This window comes from Musca autumnalis, unplaced genomic scaffold (genome assembly GCF_047663935.1).
Source record: "Musca autumnalis isolate F117 unplaced genomic scaffold, ASM4766393v1 scaffold_3, whole genome shotgun sequence".
NCBI classification, from domain to species: Eukaryota; Metazoa; Arthropoda; class Insecta; order Diptera; family Muscidae; genus Musca; species Musca autumnalis.
In genome coordinates, this window is record NW_027411866.1 from 33,462,244 (window position 1) to 33,488,535 (window position 26,292).

General features: G+C 37.4%; 1 protein-coding gene across 3 annotated transcripts; it reads left to right on the plus strand.

Moving 5' to 3' along the window:
* The first annotated feature begins 4,605 nt into the window (after window positions 1-4,605).
* Window positions 4,606-13,838, plus strand: rngo (DNA damage inducible 1 homolog rngo). 3 transcript variants are annotated; one of them, XM_073977837.1, is made up of 7 exons: window positions 4,606-4,758; window positions 5,132-5,680; window positions 8,360-8,843; window positions 8,896-9,018; window positions 9,209-9,371; window positions 12,228-12,447; window positions 12,565-13,838. In XM_073977837.1, exons 2-7 carry the CDS (start codon window positions 5,407-5,409, stop codon window positions 12,825-12,827), a joined length of 1,527 nt encoding a protein of 508 aa, XP_073833938.1. In that variant the 5' UTR covers window positions 4,606-4,758; window positions 5,132-5,406; the 3' UTR covers window positions 12,828-13,838. The 3 variants fall into 3 exon arrangements, with proteins under 3 accessions (XP_073833938.1, XP_073833940.1, XP_073833939.1); XM_073977839.1 differs by lacking the exon at window positions 4,606-4,758 and adding an exon at window positions 4,834-5,023; XM_073977838.1 differs by lacking the exon at window positions 4,606-4,758 and adding an exon at window positions 4,900-5,023 and having other exon boundaries at window positions 5,105-5,680.
* The last annotated feature ends 12,454 nt before the right edge of the window (window positions 13,839-26,292 follow it).

A 26,292-nucleotide genomic window follows, 5' to 3' on the forward strand; every position in this document is an offset into this window, starting at 1 on the left:
GGAAGGAGAATGTGGATTAGGTTGGAAAGATGGAAAGGAGGGAAGGAGAAAGTGTTAAGACAAAAGAGACAAGAATAAGAAGGATGAGTAATTGTGAAGGAGAGTAGCAGATTGTTTTAAGAAGAAAGAGATTATTTTTCTATACTATGCTAAGCCTGTTCTGACCCGCCCCAGAGCCACTTTAGACTCTTGCAGTAAACCACCAGGATAGTAGGGTCAATAGAGGAGAAGTAAGACAGAGTGTCAATCACGTGTACACCAAATAGTCTATGCCTTTTGATCATCAGTCTAGGACATCTACATAAAAGGTGCTCGATTGTCTCCGTTTCCTCCTCATCCTCACATAGCCTACAGTACTCAATGTTGTTATCATCCCACTTACAAGTCAAAGATCTTATTCTACAGTGGCCGGTTATGACCCCTGTAGCGATTCTGATTTCCGACTTGCAAAGTGAGAGAAGGGACGCAGTTCTACGCCCTGAGATTGCCGGCCAGATTGACTTCGACACCTTGCAACCAGGTGCGTCTTGCCAAATTCTTACGGTTTTCTCTGCATAGAGCTGGCAGAGTTTACCGAGGAAGTAGCAGAGCGGTGGCTTGACATAGTCCTCTACCATAAGGTCAGAGGACTGGGAGCCTCGCCTTGCTAATTCATCAACAATCTCATTCCCTTCAACATTGCAGTGCCCTGGAACCCAACAAAGGTTGACGCTTAAATTGCAAGTTTTTAAGGTGGACCTACATTTTTGAACGATCTTAGATTTAATAGTGTAGGATCCTAACGCCTTAAGGGCAGCCTGACTATCTACATAGACTGTAACTGTCCTGCCTGCGTTGTCCGTCATTCCTGCTACTAATTCTAAGGCCTTCAATACTGCGAAGACTTCAGCCTGGAAAACACTGCAATTTGCATTAAGCTTGAACGAGCGTTTAATGTTTAGCTCTTCGCAGTACACCCCCGCTCCAGTACCTACATCCATCTTCGAACCATCAGTAAAGATGGAAAGGCTATCGGGTAGTGGTCTGCCATGCTCCCATTCACTTCTATCAGGGATAATCACCTTCGCTACATCGAAATCCAGTGAAGGCGAAATGTAATCGGTTACACTCCTCCCAACCCTTAGTCCGATCTGACTGCTTAGCTGTTGTAAAATGCTAGCATGTCCAGACCCTGAAGAGCGCCACTGGTTAAGCTCCTTGAGCCTCAAGGCACTACGGGATGCTTGGTACTGAACAAGAATATCCAGAGGCTGGATGTTCAGCACTGCATTCAGTGCTGCCTGAGGGGTGCTCTTCACTGCTCCTGTAATTAGAATTGAAGCAGATCTTTGCACAGTAGTTAACCTAGACAAGTTTGGCTTGCTGTTCAGGGCCTGCCACCAAACAAGACATCCATAGGTCAAAATTGGGCAGACCACTGTCATAAACAACCAGTGAATCACATGCGGTCTCAAACCCCAACTTTTACCTATGGAGTTCTTACAGGAGTAGAGTGCAACTAGACCCCTCTTAGTGCGCTCCTCTGTGTTCCTTTTCCATCTGAGACGATGGTCAAGAATCACTCCCAGGTACTTCGCTTCCTTAGAGAGATTTAGCCGTACTCCATCCAGCGTTGGTGGTGCGAACTCGGTGGTTTTCCTTTTTCGGGTAAAGAGCACCAGCTCTGTCTTAGCCGGATTCACACCAAGGCCATTGATGTGCGCCCAGCGTGAGAGTTTGGCAAGTGCTCCCTGCATTAGATCAGACAATGTAGACAAAAATTTCCCACTAATGAGGATGACTACATCATCCGTATAAGCAACTACCTTAGTTCCTAGTTTGTCGAAATCAGTGAGTATCCCATTTATCACCAGTAGCCAGAGTAAGGGAGACAGAACTCCCCCCTGAGGAGTGCCTCTGGTAACAGATCTCCTGATGGAGCTCTCCCCAATATTAGAATTGATTAGCCTGCTTCTAAGCATGCTATCGATCCAGTTTATTAGGATAGAGGGGACACCCAATGATTCTAGAGAAGAATGAATGGATTCGAGTTTCACATTATTAAAGGCGCCCTCTATATCCAGAAAGGCTGCCAGAGTGAAATTCGAATCATTCAGATTTTTCTCTATGTACCCTACGACACTATGTAGCGCTGTTTCTGTCGATTTCCCTTTAATATAAGCATGCTGTGAGTTGCTTATAAGGTCTTGGCCTATGAAAGTTCTTATTTCTAAATCCAATAACCTTTCTAAAGTCTTCAAAAGGAAGGAGGAGAGACTAATCGGCCTGTAGTCCTTCGGCAACGAGTGACTTGGTTTCCCAGCTTTGGGAATATAGGTCACTGTTACCTCCTTCCACAGTGCCGGAATGTGCGATAGTCGTAGACATGCCCTAAAAATCTTCTGAAGAATGATTATCAAGACGGCAGGTGCGTTTTGAAGCATCGCTGGGATAATACCATCCGGTCCCGAAGACTTGTAGGGCTGAAAAGTGCTAATCGCCCATGAGATTCTGTGATAGCTTACTATCCTGTCGACAAGTGCCAACTCCTCTGAGGTGTGGGTCCTCCTCGTGTTCACACCGGGTTTACTCGAGCAGGCATCCTCGCTCCCAGGGAAGTGGGTTCCTGTTAGCAGGTCTAGAGTCTCTAGAGCGGAGTTAGTCCAGGTACCGTCATTCCGCTTGATGCTCCCAATGGGCTTAGGATCCTTTGAGATCACCTTACGGAATCTAGCTGCTGCATTAACCCCCTATATAGACTCACTAAAGCTAATCCACGAATTTCTCTTAGCCTTCCTGATTTCACTTTTATACCTATTGAAGCTCTCTCTATAGAGATCCCAATCGGCATCAACTTTAGTGTTATTAGCTTTATTATAAGCTTTCCGGCTATTCTTCCTAAGTTTGGCTAACTCTTCGTTCCACCAAACTGGTTGAGTTCTCCTACCAGGATAAGATAATGGGCAAGACTTCTCATAGCAGCCCTTGAGGACACGTGTAAGATCTACAACTTGGCCATCTAATTCCTCCGTTGTGCGTGGTTCAGAGAACTCGCACAACCACGAGGAAACAAGGGAGTTGTAGTATTCCCAGTTTGTCCTCCTTGGGTTGCGATGAGGCGGTTGCCGTTTACACTCATAGCAGACTCGAAAGTGTATCGCCCTGTGGTCCGAAAAGGAGCACTCTTCCGATACTCTCCAGTCTACTATGGATGTATCTTCCATATTTGTAAGGGTTAAGTCAATGACTTCCTCCCTTACCCTATTATGGAAGGTGGCGGTATTACCCCTATTACATACTCGCAGATTATTAGCTAAAATAAAATCGAATATGGACTCACCTCTCGCATTGGTGTTACTGCTTCCCCAGTGGAAATGATGAGCATTCGCATCACAGCCCATCACTAACCTGCAAATGCCCGTAGTCTCCTCCACCAGTCTGCGCACCAATCCGTTTGGTGGGTCGGGTGCATCATACGGCATGTAGACCGAGGCTAGTACCAAAGCCCTACCGGTATCTTCGTCTAGCCTCACTACAGTCGTATCTCCATCGCTGTAATTGTAGAGTTGGATAAGATTAAGACTTTTCTTGGCTACAATACAGGTTCTTACCTTCTCACCATTATTGGCGAAGAATAGTGAGAAGCGCTTATCGTTTAGTCCAGAAACCCTATTTTTGTATAAATAGGGTTCCTGGACCAAGGCGATATCTATATCAGGCGATACGTTACGGCGTTTACAAGTGCCAGTATTGGCAAGACAATAGCAAAAATACAAACCTGTTTGACGATTATTTCACAATGAAGAAGAAAATTGAAGAAAAACAGAAGAAAAGGTCGAACGCTGACAAAACTAAATTAAAAACTGTGAAATAAAAGACGAAAATTGATTTTTTATGCTTTTTTGACATTGCTGTCAGATCTAACGTTTTCCGTTCCTTTACTTTACTGGTAAAAATGTTCATGAGAGAGCAATTTTGAGCAATTTTGACACTTTTCTCTTTTACCACTCTTATGCTAAGTTTACATTTACGAAATCCACTCGATTTCAACTATCAATTCCATAGCTCAAACGTCAAATGAAATCTCATCTGGATTTCATTTGACGTTTAACCTATGGATTTGACAGTTGAAATCAAGTGGATTTCGTAAATGTAAACCAAGCATTACCATTAAAGAAGTAAAGGAACAAAGCTAATTATTATATCAAATTATAAAGGAATGCCAGAGCTTCCTAAAGGGGGACGCAGGGGGATTTGCAAAGAGGCTCTGGCATTCCTTTATAATTTGACATTTGTGGAAGCAAGCAAAGCAAGCGACGATTGATTCTGTTCTGGCCTTTATGGCCCCGGCACATACGGTCCGTTGAGCGTCGCGTTACAACAACCACATGAAAACTTCAAGAACAAACTTGGCATCACTTACACTTTTTTCATGTGGTTGTTGTTTCTAACGCGTGCCGCGACGCACGACGGACCGTATGTGCCGGGGCCATTACAGCTTTATAGCTCCGTTCATTGAATCACACCGGCGTCAACAAAAGCATTGTGTGGCTAATCAATTTTTCGTCGTCCGTTTGGTTATTCATATTTATCGTTAAATCTTTTTTCACTTATTCATTCATTTCGTTCCTTAAACTCTTTATTCACCGAAATGAGCCGATGTGAGGAAATTTGACAACAGAGGCAAGCAAGCATTTTTAATTTTTATATTTCAGTCAAGATTTTTGGAAAAAAAAACTAAATATCTTCCAAATTATTTGCTTTGACAACAAAAATAAGGTGAGCTTGGTGAAATACAAACAAAAAGACTACCACAAAATATTTTTGCGTTAAAAAAGTTGTTAAATTACTACTAAAGTAAAAAATGCCGACAAAGAAAAAAGACAATCACGCAAAGACCAATGCAAAAAATAAGCAAACAAAAAGAAAAAAGCATATCAAAACAACAACAACCATTAATCAACAAAATCAGAATGCATAAAAAAAGAATAATGAATTTTGTTCCAAAATAATTTTATAATATTCTTCTTCGTTCGTTGTAGTTGTGCGTGGCTCTCGTGATATGTTGCTGATTTTGTTTTCACTTTGTTGGATCTCTTTGAATATTCAAAATATTTTTTAAAAGTCCAATTTCTTTTTGCTGCCATTTCAGGTGTGCGTGTTGAATAGAGTACGACGTTCGTGAACGGGAAAAAATTGGAATAATAAAAAAAACAACAAAATTTCGCCTATTTAGCAAAAGGTATAAACAAAAGAAGTGCTAAACTTTAAGCAAGTTAGATTAGGCGACGCCGCTATTGGTTTGTTTTTGGAGATAAAGCGAATAATTAATTGCGGTTGGCTTCTTTTTATTGCTGCCGTTTAACTAAAGTCCATTTTCTGAGATCGCTTGCTGGGACTTCCAAAACTTTCGATTATCCACACAATATGAAAATTACGGTAACTACCACATCGACCGATAAGGTCTTTTTTCTCGATGTAAGCGAAGATTTGGAATTGGAGAACTTCAAAGCCTTCTGTGAAGTTGAATCTGGGATATCTGGAGCACAAATGTTAATAATATTTAATGGGAAGCCCTTAATGGACAACAAACAGCCCTTGAAACATTTTGGCATTAAGGATGGTGATTGTGTTATATTGCAAAAACGTGAAATGCGGCGTGAACCAGCACCCCGTCCAGCACCAACTCCCATGGATTTGGGTAAGTAGTCACTGCCATATATAGGTAATAACACCAAGTAACCTCGTAAAAAATAATTATGTGTGTTAATATAATGCAGCCACAATCAAAATGTATGTGAACAACAATGCAAGTAATGAGTGTGGGCGCAGTGGAATCCTTCAATGTGTAATTGTTATGCGTATTGACTTGTGTTCGTTTGCGAGTGTGTGTTGGCGTGTTTACTTCATGCTACATTCTTCTCATTTGCATGTGTCATTGTCCATTAATTTGGTTGTGGTATTTTTTCACTGCGTCTTGTTTGTCCAAATTACAATAAATTTTTTGCAAAGATGCTAAATTGTTGAAGAAAACAATATGTCTTTGGCCACAAGAAGTAGGTCAATGATCTAAGAGATAGAATGCGTGTAGTATAATGACACTAATTTACAAATTGTTTGAAATATTAATGACGGAATAGTGAAAAGAAAGCTAATACAAATCAGAAGTTTAACTTTACGACAATGCAGAGTTTTGCATGACTGTCTAACAGTTAAAAATCAGATCTACCCGAAAATAGCCGCCATTGAAATTTAGCTACAAATGGGTGGGATACTAAACGCTATACTATCGAGGATTACTAATAACAATAATAATTGTTTCACAAACATCCCAAAATGTACAATAGGTAGATGCTCTCATCAATGAGTGCACCCTGATTCATATTAGCTCAATGATATGAGATCTACTATTTATCGCCGAGATCGAAAGTGGTGTCTGTCTTAAGGCACCAGTTGTAGAGAAGTTTTACATAGCTGAAATACACAGGAAATGTAGTCAGCATTGAAAATTTGATTTTGCCTGGGTTTAAGGGGTTACCACAACTTGTCACATTCAAAAAATCAAAAAAAAAAAAAAATTTTGGCCGCAAAAAGTTTTAAGTCGATCGGAGGAAAATTGGCTGAGATATGAGCATTGAAGGTTAGGTTAGGGGATGTGCAGCCACTAACTTGTGACTGCGTCACTTGGAGACCTTCCGGTCCATTGTGATCATCCAGTAGAAAAAAAGGAAAAGAGGAGAAGGAAAAAAGAAGAAGTTGTTAGAAAAGTGAAGAACGAATAAATTACAAGAAAGTTTAAGAGGGGAGTAATAGTTTTAGAGTAGGAGAAAAGATTTATTTTTAATGGTAGGCAGAATAGTTGAATCAATTTACGCGTTCAGGTTGCGCTGTCCCAGCCACTTCAGATTTTTGATGATGTTGTAGATCACAGCAGGTTCCACAGTTGAGTAGAAAGTTAGACACGGTGGAAAGTGAACACCTACTAACCCATGCCGTCTACGAGCCATTGCCGGACAACGACACAGGATGTGCTCGATCGTCTCTAACTCCTCCTCGTCGCACTCCCTTTGTTAGAGTCACAACAAACTTCCTGTGTAGACTTGGTCGGGATCACCGTGGTTTACAGCTCATCATCAGTCAGGGTCAGATTGTGTAACAATTCCTCCGGGAGTGTGTCCTCACTATGCTCATCCGGTACAAGCCTATCCAGCTGGTCGAGGAGTTCCCTACTTTGCCTCTCTAAACTGTCGTGAATAGTTCTGAGGGTCCCGTGAAGGTCGTCCCCGCCCACAACTGCGGTCCTGTCTGCCGTAGACTGGCTTTCACCAGCCCTGGCTAAATCATGTTCCGTTTGAATTGCCGGGTCGTCATCTAATTTGGGGGTTGGAATTTATGCACTTGTAGCAGGTACAGCTGTAGGTGCCAAGGCATCCACACCTAAAACAGCCGGATCACAATCGCTTGATCTCTACGACACATGGCTTGTGGTCACACCAACGCTTGCCGCCGGTACTGGGTTATTAACTCCCTGCACCGTAACTTTATTTCTCCTGTTCTTTCTACCCATTTTAGTTAATTTATTTAAGGGAACTACCCCGATCCAATTTTTGGTCCACTGAGGGGGGGGGGGGGGGGGGTGTCGGGTCCGGATTTGGTTGCCCAAGGACGGCTCCGACTCCACACAATGCAGTGACGCCCTTCCCATCCGCCACCCGGGAAGACGCCCCTGGTAGGAGAATGGAAAACTCCCCCAGGATATTTGATATAAATAAAGTAAATAACCTTTTAGCTCATCTATATGTTCTTAAGACCCTGCATGTACACATCCTTAAAATCATTCCAAACTAGAACTGTATCCAAACTTTTATGTCGTGAACGGGACCATTAATGCATTAATTATTTCTTTCTTTCATGGAATGCAATTTAAAGCCCTAGGGCCTATTAGAATAAAATTGCAAATTGAACTACTCCATCTTATATATAAAAAATATTAATATCTTAAAAATAAGTTCTAATTATGAAAAATTATTGAGTGGCAAGTAAACAACTACACAACTTATTAAGAGGATGCGATGCCACAAACGCAATATACCAATAACAATTTTCCCAATCACACAACAATTTATACAAAATTTGCACTTATAATTTCTTTCTCAAGGTTGCACACTTTCAATTTCAGAAAGTGATGCCCATAATTTCACGCAATAAAGTTCAATGTCAAGTTCAAGTATTTTTGGATGTGTGGATACACAGACACATACAGTGCACATCAATATGAGATATAAACAAATTTCATTAAATATCATAACAAAAAACAGATTTGTTTTTCTTCTAAGTTTATAAACAAAATAATTAAACAAAACATTGCAATTTTTTACAGATGAGGCAGCTATACGCAGTTTGGACTTTAGCAATATAAGTATACCAGGCACCAGCACAGGAGGATCTTCTTCCGCCTCAAGTCTTGCTGCTGGTGGTGCATTTCGTTCCTTACCCTCGGCCAGTGGTTTAATGAATTACAATGATTCAGATGAATTTAATGTTAACTATGATGATGATCCGGCCACCGTAAGACAAATGTTTCTAGAAAATCCTGAATCCTTGGCATTGCTTAAACAAAACAATCCACGTTTGGCTGATGCTTTGTTGTCGGGAAATTTGGAATCTTTTAAAACTATTTTAAAAGAGCAAATTGATGCACGTAAGGAACGTAATGCACAACGTCTGCGTATGCTAAATGCTGATCCATTTGATGCGGAAGCCCAGCGCCTAATCGAAGAGGAAATTAAACAGAAGAATATTCAAGAAAATATGGCCGCAGCATTGGAATTTAATCCGGAAATATTTGGAACTGTTATTATGCTGTAAGTTTGCGTGAAAATGATTTTCGATCTAACAATAATGAATGCATTTTAGTTACATCAATTGCAAGGTAAATGGTGTTCCGGTTAAGGCCTTTGTTGATTCTGGCGCCCAAACCACCATTATGAGTTCAGCTTGTGCCAAGCGTTGCAATGTTACACATTTAATTGATACCAGGTAAGCAAACATGTTTAGGGCTATTCTAACTGGGCCTTCTCTAAAATATCGTACAAAAAACAATCTTTGCAATTTTCTAATGAGCTTTCCTTTCAGTACTACTTGATCTGTAAGGCTTTTTACATTAACATTGTATTAAGGTTTTGAAATCATAAATTAAATATTTTGCTATTCGTTTTGAAATTTATAGATGGAGTGGGATTGCCAAAGGCGTTGGCACCCAACGCATTATTGGCCGTATCCACATGGTACAGCTACAAATTGAAAAAGATTATTTGGCCTCGAGTTTTTCGGTGTTGGAACAACAACCCATGGACATGTTGTTGGGTTTGGATATGCTAAAAAGACATCAGGTAGGAATTGTTACTGTTGTTGATATTCAAATTATATTTTTTATATTCTCAGTGAAATATCAAATTCAAAAAAAAAAAAAAAAAAAAAATTAGGATGTAAAAATTTAGCTCCAGGAAGAAAAGGCTTTAGACACAAAATATTTCAGGATAAAAATAGTTTAAGTCAATTAGGGGTCGATCAGCCAGCCAATGTGCACGATAACTCTCCACCATGACTGATGGATGTGCAGCAACTTCCATCCTGGCACGTGCTCCTGGCAAATGCTCCAAGATCCAGATAGACAGGAATCAACTGAATCAAACCACTTATCATGTAGGTTTGAATAAAGTTCACGTTAATGCAGAGGATAGAGGTCGAAAAAATATGAAACAAAAGTCAACAAATTCAGTCCAGTATACGCGTTTGTTTTGAAAACCTTGTGGTCCTAATTACAACTATACAATTTATTTCGTCGGATATTCCATACTTAAATTCCCTGGGAACAGCAACTGAAATGACTGATGAAGACAGCAACAATCCCACGGCAACGGGATTGCCGCCAACCCAGCATCAAACCTATGCTTCTGAGTAGGTTTCATGCTGCTACATTTTAGCCGTCCAGGTGGTGAACAGTGTGGTAGTGGATTTCGTAGGGGATATTTTCATATTCCTCGAATAGAATAACTCCACTTAAGTCTTCTCTACATCCGTGAACAGCTTGGCATGGTTGACGGTATCGTAAGCTTTCGATAGAGCAAGAACCACCATAACAGCTCGGTCGCACGGCATGCTCTGATTCAGTCCTCGGTTGATATGGGTGGATATGGTGAGTAATGCTGTTGTGGTACTGTGCATTTTTCGGAATCAATGCTGATGTTGGGCAACTGGAAAACTGCTGCCATCATTTGGAGGTGGAGTGCCTCTAGAATCATTGCTACTGGGGTGGGAAATCGGTCTGATCGATTCACCTCTCCTTCTGGCATCCTTGCCTGTATTCAGTAACAGGACCACCCTCTAACTTTCCAGGCTTCTGGTACAATATGCGTGGCTAAGATTTGACGGAATGGACAGCTCTCTGATGCGGTGATTGGAGAATTATCTGAACACTTGCCAATTGCTTGCGATCGGAGACGATGATAGGAAGAAGGTCTGAGCCAAGGGAAATTATGGGTAGCCAGGACACGTGACTAGATTCAAGCTCAAACTATATAGGTCTGTACTGGATAGACTGGTCTATAAGAAAGGTAAGTCCTCCTCCTCCGCTTCTTGTACGATTCTTCCGCAAAACATTGTAACCATCACAGTTCGCCAGTTTGGCGAAGTTCGGCGCCAGTTCGCCAGTTTGGTCCCCGAATTTATGTGACAAGCAGTGGGATAAGATTCAAATTTGTCAGAACGCCGCCCGGAAAACAGCAACAGGGTGCCTCCTCAAATCTACAGTGGACCATCTACAGGCAAATATTCTTACTATTTTTACTACGATAGCATTTTTCCCTTTATGTTATCGGAAAAAAAATAGTAAAAATTAGTAGATTCTTGCAGTTCTGGAACAGACCAATAATGAAATGCTATCGTTGCATTACTTGCTCGGGTGTTACCGTGAGAGCCATCCCAATCACCATCTGCTGGCTAGGCCCGACACATTTCATTCAGGCATATCAGGAAGAATATTCAAACTCTAGAGAGGGAGGTCCAACAATATATGAGAGAACATCTAGATCAACAGGCATATCGGGCAGGTTTGAACAGCATTCACACGGACACAGTTGCCAAGGCCAGAAGCAATTATTGTGTGAATGCAGTCATCGGAGTACATCCCCCATCTATCGCAGATGAAGAGCGTCAGCTGCCACGACAAACCAGAGTAGTTTTGGCTCAATTACGCTCGGGATATTGCAGTCGCCTAAATTCCTATTGGGCGGGAAATGATCGCACCGTGCAAGACATCTGCCCAGTGTGCGGCATGTGCCCGCACGATACTAAGCACATATTCAACTGCCCCGCCAAACCTACTCATCTAACTCCAGTGGATATGTGGTCAAATCCTATCGAAGTAGCCACTTTCCTGGAACTGGACATAGACCTAGAGCCAGATTGACAACAACTATTTATCTGACCCTGTTGCGAAGACCGTTGCAATTGAATTGCAGAAAGGATGCATTTATGGGAGCTGAACCACAACTTGGGGTGTTAGATGTTGGGTTTGTTGTTGTTGGTGTATCTGTGGGGTATCTGGTAATCCGACGACTAGATGATTCTGATGACGAAGTTGTAAACACGCTGAGAGATGCTCTGACGCAGCAAGCAGCAACATGACTCTTATCACAGTAGTCCTGGAGGCGACTGTGACCTGCGCTGCCTCTGAAGTGCACCCATTCCCTACATCCATTACATCTCACCGAAGTTGACATATGGTGAATGCTGATCTGGCTAACGAAACAAAACCATGGCCCGGAGTTCATACATACCCCGTCCCGGACCAACAGAGCTCGTTGCTGGCATTCCGGTATATATTACCGCTCCCATGGAGAAAAAAAGTATGCGAACATAAACACATAATTGTTGAGATGAGGACCACTGTTCGAAGATTGCTCCGAGTCAATCTGGTGCATAGAACCGGCCGCCGTGGGATTGTCGAATACTCCTGACGTTCGTTGCACAGTTTTGTGTTGGCAGTCGCTGGCGGAAGCTGTATAGTTTCGGTTTTATTTCTTCGTTTAGGTCCTGACGTTCGTTGTTGGTCTTTTCGCAATCAAAGGATGATGATACCTACGGACTGATGTTTTTTTACTTGTTCCTACTGGAAATCCATACGCCATTGATAAAGTCCAATATTCAACCTACTATTGATTTTATATTTTTTTTTTTCCTTTCAGTGCAACATTGATTTGCAACGTGATGTCTTGCGCATTGGTACCACCGGCACCGAAACTCCCTTTTTAGCTGAAAATGAACTGCCCGACTGTGCCCGTTTATCGGGCAATTCCGATGAAGAACTTAAAGCCTTAGAACAATCTGCCAATGACTCTGAAGCTCAAGCCATTAAGGAGGCCATTGAACAGAGTAAAAGAGAGGCAGCCAGTGGTAGTGGCGGAGGTAAATGAAATTCTAGTACACACATATCACTTGTTATTGTTCACTTATAATGTGTATGCGTTTTGGTGGGTGTGTGTATATTTGTGTTTGCATTTTCTTTTTTCAAATCAAAATCAGCCTGCTCACCAGCTTCGGCGGCAGCAGCTACAACATCATCTGGAGCAGCAGCAACAGCTACTGCAGCAACAACAACATCCTCGACAAACTCAAATTCAACAGCCTTATCTAGTGGTGGTGGCGATAATTTCAATGAATCCGATGTTGCTGATCTCATTAAAATGGGCTTTACTCGTGAAGAAGTTCTGGAAGAATTGCGACGTTCCAATGGCAATAAATTACAAGCTACAGCAGGGCTTCTAGCTAAATCTTTAAAGTTTTAAGACTATTCACAAAACAACAAACAAATCACAAACACGAAATACGTTAACCATTTGCGCTGATCATAAAGATATAATAAGTAAATGATAATACCTCCTCATTTGGCGATTTTTTTTTTATAAAATAAATACAAATATTATAATTTAAGTAAATTAAATTTTAAGTAAAAACTATATACACACAAAAACAACAATGAAACACTTTGAATTTTATGAAATTACAAAACGTAGCATCATTTTGCGAGACTATAAAAAACATAAAAGTAAAAACGAAAATGTGTAAAAAAAGAATTGAGTTATTAAATATTAAGAAAAAAGGGTTTCTTAAAAAATCACATTTTTAAATGATTAGTTATTGGGTCACAATGTTCATTATTTTTTGTACTCTACAGCTAAGCATTGTTGGGAAGATGAAAAGTTATTGGTTTGCGGAAAATAGTTTATAACGTGGCTATGGTTGAATAAAAAATAACACATTTGCACTTTATAATCACAATAATTAAGGACATTTAACGATTCCAGATATAAGCTAGAGGGGTTGAGATATACATTTCTTAAGAAAAATATTAATCAAAATACATTTAACAACCAAGGGAATAAAATGTTAAAAAAAAAGATGACTTCCGTATCGTGAGATTCTTTGTAGTTTTTAAACTTCGTCAAAATTTTAATAATATTCTCCAAATATTAATAATATTAAATATTATTGGCTTCATTAAATAGTAAACTCCATTGGAAATTATTTACAAAATGGAGTCCAGAGTGTAGTAAATTCATTCTTTTATTGGAAACGTTTTAAATTATGTCCCAATAATTAACGAAAATTTAACCTCAAATGAATGTGTTTTCTAATCTTAGAGACTTGAAACTTATTTTTTTATACAATTTTAAAGACTTTAAACATTTATACTTCATTTTTATAAAGATCTGTTTTTAAATAAATATTATTTTGATTGTAAACACTTTTGCCTTGAAGTGAAAAGTGGAGAATAAAACGTTTTCCATAAAATTTAACATTTCAATAGTCGTCTATTTTGGTTTGAGTCTTTATTCAGCCCAATCATGAACATCATCTCACCGTGAGTTTTCTCACTCTCGCCTCCTCCCTTATTATAAACAGCATAAGGGAGAACAAAACTCACGTTCGTGAGAAAAGTAGCTATCATAAATGTCAAAAAAGTGAGAATGTGAGGCAATTTTCTCTCACCACAGAAATCAAGGTGAGTTGAACAAAAAAATGTAACTATGGACATTTTTTATAGAAAAAATCGACAAGAAACGAATCTTTTGCAATGATTATCAATTGTATTTATTTGTGTTTTACGTTAAAGGTAACAAATAAAAAACAATTAGAAATTCTTTTGGCAACTATACATGTTTATCCGTGTATCAATGAAGCAAGGAAGACCTCAATCGAGTTTGGCGTAATTTGGAGGTGGAGTTGAAGTTGGCCAAAATTTTTCAGATATGGGAAGCGGTTCAGAATCATATGATGAAAACAGGAATGGAAGAGGATCCTATCAGGAGCAACACCTTTCTAAAAATTTTTTTGTAGGTACTTCGCTAAGGTTCCCAGCAAAATATTCGATGCCAAAGATTCTATTCAAGCATGAGTGCAAGTTATATGTCACCTTTTTACCACCTTCGCCCATTCTTTTTACAAGACTGTGACCCCTAAAAGATCCAAATCATTTTGGATGGCATCTTCAATAACCCAGTGGAATGGTATCTTAACAACCACCTTGGCATGGCATATTCCACGAACAAGCCACAATAGGAAGGATTAAATTAATAAAAAGAGCATGTTTATATTATATAGCCTTTTGCAGGGTTAACCTTCTTGAAAATTGAGAAATTGTATTTAAAATCCATGAAATTGGTTCAAATGTTGAATAGGATCCGAATTTCACGAATTGTACTTAGCATTCATATGATTGGTCCTATTGCTGGAGAAGAGATCGGATGTTTCACGTATTGTATTTATTTACAATTCTTGAAATTCCTTCCAAATGCTGAAAATGGGATCTTTCACAACTTAATTTGAACTAATACAAAAGATCCAGTGAGATATTGGCATCGCATGGAACGACTTCCACAAAATTTTGCTTGGTTTTCTTTGTATTCCTCAGCGTTTGTCGTTTCGCACATCATTCAAAATGCAGTATTAAACATTTTCATTTCTTTTTGCCATTTAATGGCCTTTAAACGGTTTTTGTTCACTTTTTTGCAAATTGCGGAAATTCTTCGGGCGTAAATAAACAATTTTTACATATGTATGTATGTATCTGTCAAAACAAAACAAAAACAGCTGTTACAGATGTTGCCACATATCAAACATTTAATATTTTTATCAATTACCAAGTATTTTTAAAGTGGATTGTTGATAAAAATTATTTTTCGTTTTAGAAATATTAATTTAATTTAAAATAAATTAATGTTTTATAAAAAAATTACGAATTTAGTTATTGCAAAATTATTTGTAAATAAAATAACGATATGGCAACGCAAATTATATTTTCAAGGGTTCACAAAATGCGGCACTATTTTCAATTTTCAAACTTGTGAAACCCTCTTCACTTTTTTCGCTCCTCCCTTGTCATTTGTGATAGGTCGAGACGTGAGAAGTGAGCTGCAACTCACTCGTGAGAAGCTCCCTACGTGAGTATTCATGATCGCTATGATTATTTTGAATTGATGACCGCAGAGGCTTGCATTATTGTCCGCCTTGCACATAGAAGGTCAGTGATTCAGACCAGAATATTACTATTTCGTCAGGGATTATGAAAAATCTCTCTATAATTGTTGTATGGAACAGTATAGCTGGGCAGGTGGATGATCCAAATTACTGCTCCATAAATAAGGAGCATCCATCCCGTATCGAAGCTTCCTGCCGCAGTTCCCCTGATGTCACACTAATCAGTGCAAGCCTAGCCGCGAATGTCATCTGACACGTAGATGTGGCGCTAAATTCAGAACACCACCCCTTCACAATAAAGCATAACACGGCAGAAATGGCTACCACGTCCAGAGGAAAGAACCTTTGTAAACTTCAACAAGGCTGACTGGATTCTCTTTAACAGATTAACAGAAGCCAAGTTCTCGCAAGCCCCCCTCCCACCTCGGCACCGGACAGGCGAAAAATTCTTTAGAAATACTCTACTTCAAGCATGCAAAAGATGCATACTAACTGGGCGAAAAAAAGCATCAGACCAAATTTCCCGACGGAAGCCGCGAAGCTTGCCGATCATAGAGATTCCATCAGTATATCAAATCCGTCTGACACCAGAATATAGACCCTCAGTAAAGAAATAAATAAAATGCTATCTAACCCTAAAAAAAAGAAATATGGCTTAAACACCTCGAGGAATCAGACCCTGACACAAAACGACTTTGGAACACGATACGTAATCTGTCAAACCCCAGACGTACCGACAGTATTGAAATAACATTCGGGGAAAATACACCAAAAACTCTAGCTAAGACTGCAGCGCCCTTCTGCGGACAATTCGTCGAGCACCCGCCGACACCAAATCGCGACAGAAGAAGAACACGCCGAGCTTCGCGTGTCTTTATACCAAATACGGACCCAGCCACCACCACAACGGAAAATGTCCACAGCAATTGGTCCGGATGGTCTGGCTACGAAGATGCTAAAACACATTGGACAACATGGCGCAAACTACCTTGCTTGCACCTTTAACCTATGTATCAGCTCCTTCGAGCTCCCAGACAAGTGGAAACTCAAAAACCAGGCAAACATGTCCACATGGGCAATTCATACTGTCTCATCACTCTTTTATCGCCTGTTGTGAAGATACTCGAGTCTATAATCCTACCGTGCTTCACTGAAGACTTCCACTTTGCTTATCATCAGCACGGATTCAGATCTGGAAGGAGCACTACAACAGCTCTCAGTGAAGTCACGACAAGGATAACTGGTTGAAGGACTGAATAGCAAGAGAGGACATAAAAGAACGATACTAGTGGCTCTGGACCTGTCAAAAGCCTTTGACATGTCACTCTCCTGAGAGACGTGATGGAAACATCATCCCCTAACTACCTCAAGAGATGGCTAGTTAACTATATGGCAGGTATATATATATATATATATATATCCAAGGAAGAATAAGCAGGGAGTACCCCAATGTGGCGTACTATCCCCGCTACTCTTCAATTTATGTCCACCTAATATCGTACGCTGATGACTGCACTGTAATGTCCACTGGCAGGAACATTCAAGACAGAGTCACACATAAACCTCAAAGATTTCTTCGAAGACCGTAACCTGTAGCTATGTGCCCCCAAGTCCTCAGCCACCATCTTGACATCGTGGACAAAAGGGGTCAAAGCAAAAAAAGATCCATGTCCGCGGACTAGTCATTCCAACAATCAAAAACCTCAAAATATTGGGCGTAGATTTTGACAATATTGTTACGGAATTAGATTTAACTAATCTCCGTGTAGACGTTGTTTTATTCCCCAGTACGATTTGTACCAAATAAAACAGGGTTCGTTTAAGATTACGTTTCTACAATGCCTTATTTACTTTATTACACTTATTTATACACTTTAATTACTAAGCACACAGCTTGTCTCTAGTTAGCACGCAGCTATTCTTTAACCGATCTGTTCGGTTCAACGCTTAAAACACAACTAACTCGTCGTTGCTGATTCCACCTGTATTTATCTCAAAATCCCCTTGTTCAAGAATTCTCCAGAACACATCTGGCAACACCTCGAATCTGTGCAACGAACGCACATTCGCATTAAGCGAACAACCACATTCACATTAAACACGTGCAATGGTATAACTGTTTTATCAACAAAACAGATATATCATATACATAAAAGATATAAGGTGTGTTCGTTTACTTAACAATTTGTACAAGTTCAGTAACTTCTTGTAATTGACTAAGGTCTTTTGCATTGTACTCATGGTAGAATAAGAAAAGGTAGCAGCAATACACAGCTGACTGAACTGGGTTGTAACGTTAGTGTCAAATTTCATATGACATTTTATACATTTATTTCTATTTCGATGTACATTAGGGACATATATTTTTGAGAAAAAAAAATATATTGTTACGGAATTAGATTTAACTAATCTCCGTGTAGACGTTGTTTTATTCCCCGATACGATTTGTACCAAATAAAACAGGGTTCGTTTTAGATTACGTTTCTACAATGCTTTATTTACTTTATTACACTTATTCAGAACCGACTTTAATTACAAAGCACACAGCAAGTCTCTAGTTAGCACGCAGCTCTTATTTAACCGATCTGTTCAGTTCAACGCTTAAAACACAACTAACCCGTCATTGCCAGTTCCCCTGTATTTATATCCCAAAGTCTCCCTGTTCGAGAGTCATCTAGAAAATGTCTGGCAACTCCTCGAATATGTACAACGAACACACAGACGCACATTCGCACTAAGCGAACAACCAGACTCACATACATGGGGGATGATCAATGACGTAATTACAACAACAAATAAATGCAAGAAAAGAAGTAACAAACTAAACGATAATTACATGATTTTGGCAAAACAAACAAAAGAACATTAACAAAAGGTAATGTAACGACTAGAATGATGAAGAGAGTTCTACATGGTAGTTGTTGTTGCTTAAATAAAATAACTGCGTAATAAAACGTTACGTTACAATTCAAATTTTTAAATTAACGGAAATTAAACTAAATTAACTTAAACCTATCAGTTACATTCGTAACAATATCATTCGGAAAAAAACCATTTCCCAGAAAGACTTCTTCATATCAATGATATGTAACCTCCTCCAAGTTCGAACGATAAGCCGCGCAGTAAATCCCCGCTTGTAGAGGCGATACAACGTTTGTTAATATGTGAGGTATTTTGTTAAAATTTAAAAAATAAAGCCCTAATAAACATGTGCTTCTTTGATTTCTAAAACACAACATTGAAACAGCTTCTCCTTTCTATGAATTTCCAGCGACCCCAAACTTTTCTGCAAGAATTCTACTTTCTGCGAGAATTTATGCATTTAGTGGAATGATGTGGAAACATAAAAATTGAAAATGTAACGAATTGTCATTCATGTTTTCCAATATATTCAACCAAATGTGAAAAATTATTAGTTTTTTAAATTCCAATAATTTATAGACATTTCCTTGTTTTGTTTACGAATACAGTAACGTAACAGTAACGTTACAAACAAAAACAAATTCCTTTGTGGTTGTTGTTCGAGTTGTATTTGTTGTAGTATTTACTTTACCTTATATTTGTTCTACCATGTATTGTACTGTAGAGTAAACGAAAATCATCCAGTAACAATTTGTACAAATTTTGAGTAAACGAACACACATATAATATGATATAAATGTGGGAACGAGTTATGATATTGTTTGGGTTGTGTATACTCACAATAACATAACTGTTAGAAACAGTTCTGTGTTGTATATGAACGAGTGAGAACTTTATTTGCTTTTTTGGTTCTCAAGTATCTGTTATACAACAGATATTTTTTAAATACTACAGATACCAACAGATACTATAGGCTTGTGTGAATAACTTCTAAGGAAAATTTCATAAAAAATGGAATTTTCCACATTTTTTTGTGGAAAAGGACATGAACATTTACAACTGAACTCACTATCTATGTTTCCGAAATTATCTCTCTTTTAGTTGTATATCATTCATATTTAATTTACCTGTATTCGGAGACCCCTTCATAGACTTCACTCCTAGCTCTTGTAACATCCAACCAAAACAAAATGAACTGTTAGGGCTAGATAGGAAATTTTTGAAAAATTTTCCGTCCACAGATCGCACATGAAAGCATATCCAATTTTTGTATCTTTTTCATCTCCGATTTTAGTTTGTTTAATTGTATTACATAAATATTTTCAACATTTCTATATAGTGTTGTTGGATGTGGGATCAACGTATCTACATTTAGATTATTTCCGAGTTGGTTCCCAAATGACAAGAGTAACTTAGAATACTCTTTCAAGCCATTATCTTTTACTAAAGCTGAGTACACATTAGGTGTGTTCGTTTACTCAACAATTTGTACAAATTTGTACAAGTCCAGTAACTTCTTGTAAACGACCAAGGTCTTTTGCATTGTACTGCAGAGTAAACGAACAACATCCAGTAACAATTTGTACAAATTTTAAGTAAACGAACACACATATTGCCAGTTTTGAATGACAGCTTTGTTGGTGCTTGCTAGTGTGGCCGTTCATTTTTGTCAGTCATCATGCAACCACAAAATGTTTTGTGGTTGCTGGACGATTGGACAGTTATCGATAGCTGCGAAATATCGACATTCAAAACTGACAATGTGTACTGCTCTTAACGAATACGGTCGTATATCTTCCACAACCCAATTGGTCAGTACTTCTGTGCATGCCTTTTTTGCCTCTTGATTTGGCTCAATTATTCTGGCGTTCACCCCTGCACCTCACGTGTATCGAACACACCTAAAGCTGTTCTGCAACACACTTTACACCTAATTGGGGCGTATTCCTCACACTTTAATTTTGATGGCGAGAGCTAAGTGAATCCTTATTTTGTAAAGAAACTAATTGCAAATTCCTACAAAAAACTGCATACGACTAAAATTTAATGTGTTTTCTATGAGTATTTAAAAAAATATTTAATTTTCTTAACACAATATGATTTAAAATGTATTTTTTCTTAAAGTACCAAATTCAACAGGTACGCGCTCTTGTAGAAGTTTGTTTCTTTGTTTACGCCTGTTTCGTAAACAATCAAACGAACAAAGCGTACATACCCACACACGCATGTGTATTCGTTGATGCGCCAACACAGACTGATATTTTTTCATTGTTAATGATAAAGTTTGAAAGCTGTAATTAAGCTTTCCAAAGTTATTTCGTGAAATATGAAAGCTCTTTTCACGTGAAATACAGAACATCAATTGCTTTCACAGGTGAAGTGCATGTGTGATGTGAAATGGATACACGGTGAATTCCAGAACATGCCCGATTATTTTCATTCTTGATATAGGAATAGCACTTGTGTTTATTAAGATTTTTATTATATTTGTAAACATTTGTGCACGTTTTGCATGCAACAAAATGTATTATTTCTACATCATTTTCATCTTTTATTGTTCCTAAACAGACCCATATTTTGCTCCGTCCTCTTTTTTCACTAATTTTATATAAACCAGATTTAATGTTCTCCTTTATATCGCAATTATTCATGTTTTAAATATTTTTCTTTTTGATTCACAATGTAGGTACACAATTTTATTTACAGCGTGTTTTTGTAAAAAGTTTTTGCCCATTCGTTCGTCAATTTCATGAACGAAGACACAATTTGGTTTTCATAGCGATTGACGTTTGTATTCGTGTGACAAACACATGAAAGCTTTTTATTTTCGTATTTTTTGGTTTTCGTAACAAAATCAGACGAACGAATACGTCAAAAATAAACGAATGGAAAGGACCCATCGTTTTGAATGAAAATTAAATAATTTGAGTAATAGGTGACACAAAACACATGAAAACTGATGGGGAATGCAATTTTATTTATTTCCATAGAACCACTCGCGTATATGTACATCCGTTTCTTCATATTATCACAATATTTTTTGGACAAATTTGTTTACATTTTTTTCTTATATTTTGTTTGTCATCTGTTTATCGGGGTTGCCATCAAGTAACACATTTTACGTGCAGATGCCTATGCAAAATTCACAAAATAAGTATCATGGAAACCCTGAAATATAAAAGCTTTTATGAAATAGACGAAAGCTTTCAGAAAAAAGCGAATGGTTCGTAAAATTTTACAAGAACCAAATTTTGAACGTATACGTTTTAGTACGAACGGTTCGTGTGACAGGCAAGCATTTTTACAAAAACACGCTGTTAATCCACCACCAGTAACAAGAAAATATTTGTGGTATCACAGTTATTTGAGAACACAAAAAAAAAATACAATTCTCACCATAACATATATGTACATATCGACGCCTCCAAACAATAGTATGGTAAGTCGACTTAGCATGTTTTCAAGTTCATTACATTTTTATATTTAACCTCCTTTGACTTAAATTCTGTCAAATTTTGGTAATAATCGGACAATCCGAACAGAAGTTATAAACAAATATTTACTTAGCATAGCACTGAAGGTCAAAGAAATTTCCAAACTTTTAGAGCTTGTCCTGCAAAACTCACTGTTCAGAATTAGCAAACTATTATTTGGAGGTTTCGAACGTCCTTTAACTTAAATTCTGTCAAATTTTGGTAATGATCGGTCAATCCGAACAGAAGTTATAAGCAAATATTGACTTAGCATAGTACGGAAGTTCAAAAAAATTTCCACACTTTGAGAGCTTCTCCTGCAAAACTCACTTTTTAGACTTAGCATACTATTATTTGGAGGTGTCGATATGTCTATGGTATATTTGTTTTGTTAGCACTTGCATATTTGGTGGAGAAATTTTTAACCACTGAGAATCGTTTATGCCAAATTACGGCCAATTCTTTCGAAAATATTGATACAACGTGAAACAGGGTGGTACCGTTATTTGGGGCGTGGACCTATACAAACATTTTTTGTAGAAGTGTTTTTAGCTTTTATAAACACAAAATAACCGAATTGGCGGTCAAATAGGACTAATATCATCAATATTTCATAAAGTGATTTATATGGGGCTATACAAAAACGTTGGCATGCTTTATAGGTGAATATCATTATTATGTGACTTTCAGGATCGAGATATCTTATACAGAATTTGATGGCCTTTGTCTTTTGCTTTAGTCACCTTTTGGTAAGGCTCATCGTTTTTGAGATATATCAAAACAAACTTAAACTGTGACCTGTGACCATGAATAAGTTTCTTTGCACGCATGGGATCGACAGAGAATTTTAGGACCTTATTTGAATAACAAACGTACATCTCCACTAAAATTCAGCTCTGTGGGAATTTTTCTATTTTAATTCCTATTTTGTTTGGGCTACATACAATAAGTACTTATCATGGCACAATTACCCAGGTAGTGGCATCGTAAAATTTTGAATATGTTATGTCTTTACCCAGATAGCATTTGGAAGACTGTTTTTTCAAAAATCACATTGAGGAGTCTTTTTAGAGTCCTTTTGGTGATCAAAAACTGATTAAGTCGCTTGTATGATCAGAAAGGGACTCGAAAGTGACTCCCTGTAGTGATTAAAAAGAGTTCAATTTAAAATACAACAACAAATGTGTAGCAATCACAAATAAATCATTGAGGTGTTTAAAATGTGACCATTTTTTGTTATTTATTGTCACATTTTGATCATCTGGAAGATTGAAAAGTGCTTAATCAAAAAAGGGTCATGCAGGTGTTTGAAAAGTGATTATAATTATGTATCTTCTGATCATATTTTGAACAGTTAGGTGTTTAAAAACTGATTGCTTTGTTTTATTTTTATTTGGTTGTAAATAAAAAAAATAAAATTCTCATATACACTTTCTACAAAATTTTGATATAAATGTAACGTATAATATTAATTGTTTATACAAACACAACACATGTTCAGGTTTTGCCAAGTGAAATGAAGAAGCAGTATACTCACCGCCTAACATAAAGGATAATAAAAGTCATAACAAAGCAGAGAAGAAAACAAAGGAAAGGAAAGAAAAAGAGAATAAAGGGAAAATTATTTTAATTTATTTCGTTTAATAAAAATACTCATAAATGACTCCCTAAAGATTCATAAACGATTATAAACATGACCCAAAAAAGACTCGAAAAAGAGTTCCAAATTATTCAACAAATCACCAATAAATGATTGAAATGCGAATCGAAAAAGACTTTATATACCATCAGAAAATGGGCAAAAATGACTCGAAACTAATACAGAGGAAGACTCATTTGTGATTTGCTTAGACGAGTCGCCTGAGGTTATGTTTTCCTACCGACAAAGGAGTCATTTATGATCAGAAAATGAGTTCATATACTAGCTTTTTAATCGTGCAGTCGGATCAAAAAAGACTCGAATTTGATTAAAATTTTCAAAAAATGCTGACTGGGTATGTTGTTGGGGAAATTACAACAAAAATAATTTTTTTATAAAGGGATTTGACTTTTCATATTCGATCAGCTGTGTGATACCACTACCTGGTAGTTCTGCCATGATACTTATTGTATCACACCAATATCCATTTACATATATCAGTTTGTACAAACCAGATATAAACAAATATGTCTTATGCCAGACTATGAAAATTTTCATTGAAAACTCTTTGTCATTTTCTTTTAAATTTTCATTGACACTCACACACGTATATGAAATCAAATGAAAATGTTGATATTTCCCTTGCTTTACATTGGTTTGAGAGTTACGAATTTAAACACAAACAATAATTTCAGATTACAGAACCTTGTGTACAGAGTTTCACCCCCTTCACACCTCTTGCCTATAAACTCATTTTCACGTACATGAAAATTTTCATAGTCTGACATAAGACTATGTTCCTTTTTTTCTGTCTATACCAACTCATATCATACCTGTTTGAAAAAGTATCAGTATCAACTTGTAACTGAAACTACATATCCATACTCACTCAATGTTGAAAAATGTCGGAACTGATATATTCAGTTGTATCCATGCAGGTGTTTAATTCACATACATGGGCGAAGATCAATACAAGTGGACAAGCACACTAATGACGTAATTACAAAAACAAACAAATTTGTCATACCGTTTGTAACACATCGAAATATTCAACGGATACCCTATAAAGTATGTATATTCTTGATCAGGGTAAAATTCTTAGTCGATATAACGATGTCCGTCTGTCCGTCCGTCCGACTGTTGAAATCAAGATACAGCTCGCAATTGCACCGAAATGGGTAAAAGTTGGTATTTAGTCTTCATTGGTGGTATAAAACTTTCCCCAGAATTTTGTCGGTATAGGTCCACGCCTTCATATAGCCCCTATAGAACGGTACCTCCCAATTTTCTGTATTTTGAAGGTTGTGGCCTCAATAGAGAGAATTGGAGATCTTTTCTTAGTTCGGCTAAGTAAGGCCTCAATATTCCCCCGAAATGGGTGAAACTTGGTATTTAGTCTTCATTGGTGGTATAAAACTTTTCCCCAGAATTTTGTAGGTATAGGTCCACGCCTTCATATAGCCCCCATAGAACGGTACCAACAGATTTTCGGTATTTAAAAGGTTGTGGCTCACAATCAAAATCGGTACAGTGCTTGATGAGGAATTTAAGATTAATCCCAGTTATTGATTTTTTGAAATTGATTTTATATATTGAAAACTACGCCATTTTCACATGTAATTCGAAAAATTTCAGTTATAATTCGAAACATTTCACTTTAAATTTGAGAATTCCAATTGAATTCCGAATTATCTTATTTGTATTTTTTGAGAATTCCAATTGAAATTCGAATTAATTCACTTTTAATTTCAATTTGCTCATTTGTAATTTGAATTTTTCCATTTGTATTTCGAAATATTTAACTAGTAATTCGAAAAAATGCAACATTTTTGGTTGCATTGGTTTTATATTTGGTTTTTAGAATTACAGTAGAACTTCGATAATTCGTAATCTTCGATAATTCGTAACAAACTGCCGGTCCCTTGAAAAAATCGCGATATTTCGTAAAAATTACACGCATTTTGGTCCCCTCGATAATTCGTAATTTTTTCACCTCAAAACATTTTTTAATTTCATAAAAATTTTACAATTTTGTTGTTAACATCTTTTTATTACAAATGTTTACGGACCAAATGAATAGCATCAATAATTCTTGCAAAATTACACAATCACTAAGCGCTGTCAACGGGTTTTACCGTTAGTTTTTTTTTTTTGGTGATGCGGCAAAAGTTGCCTGAATATCCCGCTTATAAAGCTTGGATGAACATAAGCAAATCGTGTATTCAAAATTGCTTCCGAGCTGCGGTTTTGTTAAGGATTTGATTCAAAAACTACGCCCTTTTTGATCGAGTCATGCTGTTGACGAATCAGTATTTAACTATTTAGTACATATAGAAAACTCATTAGATAAAATACGAGAAAATAGCCTTAAACAACCTCATATCACAGACTTTTTTAATGTTTAATTTCATTTATTTTAGTTTTTAAATCAAGTGTACTTATTTAAGCTCTATGAAGAAAAGTTTTTGTTTTTTTTCTGAATTTTTAAGTAAGTTTTTCAATAAATGAAAAAACCTCGATAATTCGTATTTTTTTATTTTAACCTCGTTAATTCGTAATCTCGATAAATCGTAATCTTCGATAATTCGTAAAAATTGGCTGGTCCCTTGAATTACGAATTATCGAAGTTCTACTGTACAAATAAAATCTATCGTATTACAAATGGAATAATTTGAATTACAAATGAAAAAAATCGAATTACAAATGAAAAAATACATATTATCATGGTTTACTTATACCATGCATATTATAAAAGAAAAAAAATTCAATTGAAATTTCAAATGAAATGAAACTCAAGTT

Coding starts and splice junctions, on each gene's coding strand:
- rngo (XM_073977837.1), top strand. CDS start 5,407: ATGAAAATTACGGTAACTACCACATCGACCGATAAGGTCTTTTTTCTC. Junction 5,681..8,359: donor ACCAACTCCCATGGATTTGG/GTAAGTAGTCAC, acceptor AATTTTTTACAG/ATGAGGCAGCTATACGCAGT. Junction 8,844..8,895: donor TTTGGAACTGTTATTATGCT/GTAAGTTTGCGT, acceptor AATGCATTTTAG/TTACATCAATTGCAAGGTAA.